At 41.8% G+C, this 9,246-nt stretch overlaps 1 protein-coding gene across 2 annotated transcripts in view; it reads left to right on the top strand.

Moving 5' to 3' along the window:
- The window catches only part of antxr1d (ANTXR cell adhesion molecule 1d), a 32,235-nt gene continuing 22,989 nt past the window's right edge, over positions 1 to 9,246 (top strand). The window contains exons 1-9 of one of the 2 annotated variants that reach the window (XM_034201801.1): positions 1 to 347; positions 4,206 to 4,277; positions 4,361 to 4,432; positions 4,717 to 4,798; positions 5,880 to 5,910; positions 5,995 to 6,068; positions 6,432 to 6,500; positions 6,595 to 6,675; positions 6,789 to 6,849. In XM_034201801.1, coding sequence (XP_034057692.1) covers positions 181 to 347; positions 4,206 to 4,277; positions 4,361 to 4,432; positions 4,717 to 4,798; positions 5,880 to 5,910; positions 5,995 to 6,068; positions 6,432 to 6,500; positions 6,595 to 6,675; positions 6,789 to 6,849 — 709 coding nt within the window. In that variant the 5' untranslated portion in view covers positions 1 to 180. Of the gene's footprint in view, positions 348 to 460; positions 512 to 4,205; positions 4,278 to 4,360; positions 4,433 to 4,716; positions 4,799 to 5,879; positions 5,911 to 5,994; positions 6,069 to 6,431; positions 6,501 to 6,594; positions 6,676 to 6,788; positions 6,850 to 9,246 lie in introns of those variants that run through there. The other variant, XM_034201802.1, reaches the window with a different exon arrangement.

The raw sequence follows: 9,246 nt of genomic DNA, 5'->3' as shown, positions 1-9,246 counted from the left end.
AGAGAGGCCGGCTTAAACTGAACAGCACTCCTGTGGACTGAATGCATGCCAACCCAACAGGACGGACCACCGAGAAAAACACCGGGTTACAGACACACAGTCGATTCAGAAACAGATGATAAGAAATGTGAAGCTCTTTAGTTGTCACAGTGTCGGACCAGTCAACAGTAACCGGGAAAGATGGCGAGGACACAGACTCGCATGTTCCTCGCCTGGGCTTTGCTGGGAATTTTCTTCCTCGGTGTCTCGGTGAAAGGAGAGCTGCAGGGAGAGCAACAGGAGGAGGAGGAGGAGGAGGATGAGAGGTCCTGTCAGGGCGCCTTCGACCTCTATTTTGTCCTGGACAAGTGAGTGTCCGATAATATTTATGGCTTTGTTACTTTCCCATCGCTGCACATTGCCATGCAACCGCCCAGTGGTTTGGAAACGCGGAGCGCACCCGTCAGATTCAGTCTGTTGTTGTAACGGTATGCTACTCGTGAAAAGTAATCTACAAGTGTGAGCTGGGAAGTTAAGTTTTTATCAATTTGTTTTTGTGTCACATAATCTGTTTATAAAGTATAGCGGTTTGGTGTTTCATGAATCACGGAGAGCTCGTCCAAAACTATTTTACCCTCAGTGTTTTTATGTTTTAGTGTATTTTCGCATGCAGCCTATAGCATTGTACTTTAAGTTGGGAGAACATTTCTCTCATAGGGGAATGCTTTTTTTTCATTTATTTTCGTCCGGTTCAAAGTGGAGAGGAAAACAGATCTAGCTTTTACCCACGGGATGTGGGCAGGGCGAGCAGGATGGATAGGGTTTCAGGCTGATGACGCCTGCGGACACAGCTGCAGCAGCGGCGGCCCCACAGCGGAGCAGCCTGTGATCCTAACACTATTCTTCTATCCCTTCACTGTGGGCCGATTGTATCCTGTTAAGGAAATGTAGTCACCAGAAGCTGAGCCCATTCTTTATTGTCTCCTGCAGAGAGTTAGATTTATTCAGATCTACTTAGGTTGTCGTTTTTAATGGAACAAAAACACCAAAATGACATGGCACCAATTTCTAAGGCATAAGTTGTAAAGCATTATTGTCACTGATTATAACATTATTTATTATTACTTTATGAAGCCATAGTCAGTTGTAATAACAATGTTTGGATTGCAAACAGCAAAAATCCTTGCTTTTTCTTTTTAATTGGCTTTTTAATTTTCCAGGGTGACAATAGACAATTCAACCACCTAAACCTGCAGAAATATGCTGCAGAATATCTGAACTAAAATAAAGTATTACTTGGGCTAGTTTTTTTTAAATATTAGTCAGTATAGGTTGAGAATAAATGAAGCCTGAGAGGATGTCAAAGGTCCACGGCTTGATCAGAATAAGAGACCTAGCAATTACCTAACACCTTGTAGACCTATAGGCCACCAATACGCCCCTGAGCCTGCATATACTATTTATTCTGACTCAGACTAACCTAATGTCAGTCTTTGAATATCTTTGAGGCCATTTATATACACTTTTAGAGCCTAGAGCTCAATAGACACTTATGACTACGTGTAAGGCAAGAGGGATGCATGTCCAGCCACCTCACAGCACCTTCAAACTGACCTCTCATAATGGCATGTTTTTGGGCCGTGTAAGCATGACCATTCCAGTAATTGTCTGCGTGTGAGCTCTCTGCAGACTGTGCTGCCGTTTATAGCTGCGTAGACGTTATAATTGACATGTTTGTCCTATCTTGGCTTGAGTTGCAAGGTGAGAATAAGCTTGTGGACACAAAGCCATCAGACATGTCATAACATGCTGTAAGTGAACAGAGAGAGAGATAGATAGAGTGGCAAGGAAAAAATACAAGGTTGAATTTGTTGTCCTTTCTCTTTAAAAGAATAACAGCTTATAATCACAAAATGAGACTGAGAGCATTGATTTACAGTGAAGCTGATAATCTGTGTGTTAGATGTTTGAATGTACAGTCCTTGGGTACCCTATGATGCATAGCAGGACTCGTTGAGTGACATTTTACCTTGGTTTCAACACATTGATGATCTTTCGTATGTCCAGGGCAAACATCATGTCATTGGCTCTTCAGTCTTTACCCTTTGCTTCTGAAAGTTTCAGTGGAGCCTGGGGAGTGTGGCATGTCACGCATGGCCAAGCCTCTGGTACGCTGCTGTTTGTTTGACTGTCTGGACCTGCATGCTTCAGCAAGCCTTCAGGAAGATTATGCTCTTTCTCGCCAAGTTGGCACCGCTTTTTTTGCTGTTTTCCAGATCCTAAATGCCACACAGTGACCTAATCTAGTGGTGGAGAACAGAGCAACATCTTGTATAAGAGATGTTTTTACGTGTCTACACTGATCTTCACATATTCACTGTTTGTCTCACCCACATGTTTTGCTTCGGCTTTACTGTCCAGAAGGCTAAGAGATATGCTGGGTAGAGAATGTGTGTGCTCCACCAGAAACATAATAAATATTAGAAAACATTCCTACAATCCATGTCTGATCCACACTAAGTACCAGGCTGCACTTTTCCTCCCTATCTGGTTTCCCACACAAATAATTCTAGGTGTTTTTTATGGATACGTTTTGAACAGAGATTTCTTTTGACTGATTTCTTTTTTAGACAAAATGAGATCTTTCCTTAAATTATTCAAACTCAGGAATGCAGGAAGAAAGGAGCCGACTATTTGCTGAATTAGTTTGATAGTGTATTATTTAGAAGTAATAGTTTCACACATATAATTAGGAGGGATTGTTTTTATAAGTGAAAAGTTATTCAAATAATTATTCAGATTTTCTGATTTAACCAATGAAAAATCACTTTCTAACATAAGAACATACTTTCACTGGATGGAAACTGAGCTTTTGTTGTGTCTGTGTATTGCTAAACTCAGTGACTCTTAAGATAAAGGATTTTTTTTTTTAAAGAGGGAGAGCTATTCCCCCAGGAGACTCTGCCCGGATTAAGGCTTTTATCCTGCCCTCCCTTGTAGGGAAAAGGATAAGTGGAGCAGGAAGCGACTGGTTAAATGAGCAGTACAAAAGAACCATCCTGAGTCTAAGCAGCTCAGACTCTCTCTCTGTTTATGACCCTGTTACACACACAACACACACACACACACACACACACACACACACACACACACACTGTGTTTGATGTTGCATCCTTCAATAGACCCTCGTCATATACAGTCTGACACTCACACTCACATTTACCCCCTGCTGGGTTTTACTCCTGTTGTTCATGTCGCAGCCTTTTCACTCTGCGGACTGCCAACCTGTTGTCAGACTGGCTGTGCTCGCTAGGACCATCTGTTCCCCCTCACACTCACACACACACATGCACAGTCACATAAACACAGATACCCAACACACAGACCCACAGCCCAGCTGCTTGCTACATGGTCCCTGCTAGAGGCGGACTGCTACATCTGTCCCTGTCTAACCTCAACCCTCTGGCCCAGCAGCAATTAGCCCCCATTAGCAGCCCCCTGGGACTGGGCTTCATTAAGGACACTGTCGTATACACAGCAGCATGTAGCGGCTAACCAGCAGCTCTCACCGCTCACAGGTTACTGTCCGAACTAATGGAATGTGACGGAGAGCAAAGTCCTCGAATGCAGATAAAACAGAGTTGAAGGACGTTAAATCCCTTCCAATCTAAACTTAAGTGAAGCGATGGCCTTATTATACATTTTACAAATGAATAGTGATGAGCAAATTTTACTTTTTACTTATGGGTTTCGCCTCTGTTGTGAAGATAATGGGTGGCTTAACAAGTTTGATAAGGTATAGATGAGGTTTTATGTGACCTTTTCTTACTTAAGTGTTAGCAGCAGTCTATTGTGGCTCTGGGAACTAAATGCTAAGGTTAGCATGCTAAAATACTTGACATTGCTAACATTATGTTTTAGTGTGACACAAAAGGACAGCTGCAGTGATGGGGTTGTTGTTTGTTTGGATGTTTTGGATATAAACCAACAATTTTATCAATTCAAAATGTTGACCTAGGTTTAGGGATCATCAAAGGTATAACAGATCAATATGATGGGAACGTGAATGTCTGTCCCAGATTTAATTGCAACCTATTCAAAAGTTTGGCCACAAATCTTTATCCTGCGTTCAGTTCAATACAATTGTATTTGATGTGGTTAATAATAATGAGTCATCCCAGGCAACATCCCATTATCCCTGATACATTCATGTTCTTGTTTTACAGATCTGGAAGTGTGAAGCATCACTGGATAGAGATTTACTCTTTTGTGGAGCAGCTGGCGAAGAAGTTCATCAGGTACAGGCAGTATTGGTAATTTAAAGAATCTGGATGTTTTCTGTTTTTGCTCGTGTTAATTTAAAACCACTGTGTGTTTGCAGCCCCATGCTGCGAATGTCCTTCATCGTCTTCTCCTCACACGGAAAAATCATCCTAAAACTGACGGAGGACAGGTGAGGCCCGCATCTGAATAACACCTGGACCGTGTCTGGGTTTTTCCCTCCCTGCACTACACTTCCCCAGAATTGAACATGCCCTCTCTTGTTGTGTTTATCTTGGGTTTTCCAAACTTCTCTATTTTCCCAACATATTTTCTCGCAAATAAAAATGTACTTGCACACAAATTCATCCAGTATTACTACTACCTTTCTCCTCCTAACTGTATAATACATCTGTGTTAATGTCTTTTGCTAAAAGCTGATTCCTTACGATATATTTTTGTCGGTTTTCTCTACAGGGAGGCCATCAACGGAGGCTTACAAGATCTGAGTAGAGTTGTCCCTGGAGGAGACACATTTATGAACTTAGGCTTGGAGATGGTAAGAATGAGACTGAGAACCCAACATGTGCTCCACCAGCTTTCACTATAAGGTTTTGTTCTAGAAAATATCCATTGAGGATTAATAGAGCCTGGCAGCTGGTACTGGGGCCCATTTGATTAGTATGAGGAGTGGCTCAGATCATCAGCATCATGACTTGCTGCTTCTTGAAAATGCTGAGCTTTGTGAAACTGTATTTTAAGTGAGGCATTCAAATTAAGTATAATTCCACATTTCTACCTGGGTCGAGTTTAATTTGTTTGGTCCTTCAGAAACATGTTTTGGTGGTTCAAGATTTAACATGTCTTTTAAAAGTATGTGTTTTATTTATAAATGTTTACATGGACTGGCCCCCCCTCCCTTAGGGGAATTCATCCACAGAAAACACACTGGACGCTGCACTAGGTCAGAAACTGGAGACTGTGAGGTCCACCGTATGGACCACTTTTGGACAAAATGTACTCTCCATTAAAGGCAGCTCTTTCTGGAATAGCCTCCCAACTGAGATACGGAATTGTCCCACTCTCAATAGTTTTAAAGTTCAACTCAAAGAATGGTTGAGAAACAAACAGACGTGCAATCACCGCTAAATGCACTTTAATACAGGGGTATCTCCTCTTGCACTTTAAGTAGCTCTTTTATCTTCTCTTGCACTTTATATGTCGTAGCTGCTATATTGTACTGCCATGTGGTAAATACGTGTATATGCTGCTCTTGCTCTTTTGCACTTTTTGCATATCATGTATTTTGTTTATGCTATGTTTGTAAAATGTAATTTTCTTAAATGTTTTACGTGAGGGACTGCAGATGGAAATGAGCTCAAAGCTAAATCTGGCACTGTTACGCTTGACACATTTTTAATGTTTTAAGTGTTCATCACTGTGCATTGTCCCTGCCAAATAAATTATTAAATGAAATGAAAATGTCCAAATGAGATCCATGTTTAAAAACCTAAAGCAAAGACCAATCCGGTGTAGGATAATGGTTAATGCGATGTAAAAATAAAGTATTTCTTCTTTTAATTTCTATCTTAGTCAATTTAACTGAACTCACTTAACAAACGCCTTCTTTGCAATTGCAGGCTAATGCACAGATTCATCAAGAGAAGCAAGGTAAGCCTTGTATAATTATGCTTTTTGCATTAGATTACATTAAGTGCATTGTTTCAGAGAACATGAATATGTTGTGTCTTGCAGGGACAGCCAGCGTGATTATCGCTCTGACCGATGGAGAACTAAATGACTGGCAGTTTGATACAGCTCAGCGAGAGGTAAGATGTGTTATTTAGTAAAGGGGTTTGAGGAGGAAACACTTTTATTGAAAATATTTTTAGATTAAAGTCACTTGTTGGGACTTTAAAACTAATGTTTCCACACTTGAGGCTCTTGTGACTGAAGGTGGCAACTTTGTGTTTACTGGCACCAATTTTTATTTGGTGATCAAAGGTCCATAACAATGTGAAATCCCAAACACATTTTTGGACATCATTTATGAATTCAGTGCTTATTTGTAATTGTAAATTGTACGTACAATTGTGTCATTTACTACTGTGGGGACTGAGAAAGTCCCCCCTAAAAAAATCCAGAATCTCTTCAAAATCACTTTTTTGTGTTTATTTGTCCTTTGTTTGCAGGCACAGAGGGCCAGGTCAATGGGAGCCATTGTTTACTGTGTAGGGGTCAAAGAATTCAACAAGACTCAGGTAGCATCCACAAAAGGATAGTACATTTAGCAAATACATGAAAAAGCAAATTACTTAAAATAATTGTTCTTTCTGTGTCTGTATGTTCTTCTAGCTTGCCACTATTGCAGACACTGTGGAACATGTGTTCCCTGTAACGGGAGGCTTCCAAGCCCTGAGGGGAATTATTGACTCGGTATGACACATAATAACCCCAAGCATACAGACTCTTTGACATACAGAGACATACACACAATCTATGTGAGTAAATGGTTGTGACTTGTTTGTTCCTTTTGTCTTATCTCTCAGATCATTAAGAAGTCCTGCATTGAGATTCTAGCGGCCGAGCCGTCCAGTGTGTGCGCAGGAGGTAAGAGCGGCAGGGGGCTTCCCCTCCTTATCAAGACAGAAGGTGGTCACGGTGTGTGTTTGTGTCAGGTGACAGTCATCCTCTGGAGGGGAACATGAGGTTGAGTTATCGCATGGACGCTTGTGACCGCGGAGTGACAGAGAGCGTATTGTCATTCACGGCCGGGGGAAATTAGCATATCCGCTTCAGCACAGCGTGTGTGCAAAAAAGAGGAGGGGGGGGGGGGGGGGGGTGTTGGTCAGAGGAATTAGCCGTGAATCTTTAAGCATGGCTGCTTCTCTGGCCTAGTTTGCCACATTGTATATGTAAAAGGCGGTTTCAACCCTGTCCTGCTTCTTAACTATTCTTCCATGTCCAGCTCTCATGCGTCTGGACCATGGATGTATAATAAGAAGGTCTGGACCATAGAGGTCTGGACTACATTTTCAGGAAGTGAGAGGGACGGGGAGAGAGAGCTGTTATGTGTAGCCAGCAGGATGAATGAGCTCTGACATGGCCTTATTAGGACTCACTTAAGAGAGTGCATTTGCGGCAGTGCTACCAGGACAACCAAAGGAGATTAGCATCCATTAGAGGGGATATGAAGAAGGGAAAGTATTGGGGGAAGATAGGAGGATAAATTATTTTAGAGCAATGAAAATATTGCCTTGAAAGGACAAAAATGAGGAAGGTATATTAGAGTTGCCCCCATGATAATTACTGGCCTTTTGCCAGAGCCTCAGTGTGTCACTCGACATGTGCCCAAATATCCTCCAACAGCCTCATTTATTATTCGATTGATGAACAGTCTAATGGTCAGTGAACTAAGAAACCAAAGACCCACTTAAACCAAGGCCTGATTCTGGACTAATTAATGAAGGACAAAGATGTTAATGTGCTGATGCTTATAGTGCGCGGCAAAAGGCAAACCCTTTGTTGTGACATGATGTGTTTGAATATTTTACAGCTCTTATTTTAGACTTCCAATGCTTATATCTTATGCTTTACGTTTCTGTAAAAAAAATAACTTCTGTCCCTCGCTCAAAGCTTGTTCTTGCAGTAGAATGTGATATAATCTTATTGTCAAGCACAATTTAGAAGGAGTTTGCTATTATTTCCCAAGAGGTTTGAATGTAACCTTCTTCCCTCATCCTTCCACAGTGATGCATTTACATGTACTTACATACTGACGTATTGCATAGGTATTGTGACAGTCTCTCTCTCCGTCTCCTCGCATATTCACACAACAGACATGCTTTACACAAACGCACACACATGTTAAGATGTTCTTTAGTCAGCTCACACACACACACACACACACACACACACACACACACACACACACACACACACACACACACACTTACATACATACATATCCCTCACATTGATTTGAAGTGACCAGACCGAGCTGCCTGCAAACAGGCCATCAGACCGGACAGTGAACGTTGGGCCCCACTATCAGACATGACAGCAATGATTCTCCCCCCCCCCCCACTCTCTCACACACACACACACACACACACACACACACACACACACACACACACACACACACACACACACACACACTGAGAGGACACTGAGAGTTGGGCCTCAGATCTAACATGACAGCAGAGATTGCTGCTTTCATTAACGTCTGACCCTTTCCTCCCTGTTGTTTTGCCCTCCTTCGCCCCTCCCTGCCCTTCACTGTCCCGTCGCACTAACGTGATTGAAGAGCCGCCGTTCGGACAAGCCGTAGCCCATATTCTCCACGCACACGAAACACACATGCATGAACGTGTGCGTAGTTGCACACAGACACACATTCATACAAATGTAATTCCTGTCAGACGCTCAGGTGTAGATGTAAATGAACATGTGGCCACAGAGGAGAGGAGAGGGCAGAGCATGTGTTGTACATGTCAGCAGGGCACCACCAGTCCCTGCCCACCATGTGTCTGACAGCACTGACCTTTTAGCCCATCAAGCCTCGGTGTGTCAGGGTGTGTGTAGAAGATGTTCAGATTGAGACATTTTCATTGTGTGCCCATCAATGACAACACACAATGACTCAGGATAAATAAGTATTTAATCGTAGATGTTAAACTGTTACATGTCAACATAGTGCAATGTACAACACTGTTCCTGGTGAATAAAGCCATTTTATATATCAAATTTTACTTTCTAAAATAGTGGGACCATTATCAGTCTGCAATAAGACAGTTGTCATTGGAGTAAAATCTGTTTATTTCTCAACACTCAACACTTAAAGTAAACATAACAACGGGCTTGGGTTAAAGAAACAAGGGGACATTTTAGCTAGACTTCATTGACTTAAATGTTAAATATAAGCTCATGATTTAAAAATGTGTAATATTTCAACATTGGCTGAAAGTGTACTAACATAGTTGCTTTTTTCTTTGCTTATGGTGA

Source organism: Gymnodraco acuticeps, unplaced genomic scaffold (assembly GCF_902827175.1).
Source record: "Gymnodraco acuticeps unplaced genomic scaffold, fGymAcu1.1, whole genome shotgun sequence".
NCBI classification, from domain to species: domain Eukaryota; kingdom Metazoa; phylum Chordata; class Actinopteri; order Perciformes; family Bathydraconidae; genus Gymnodraco; species Gymnodraco acuticeps.
This window is presented reverse-complemented; position numbering and strand designations above follow the sequence as displayed.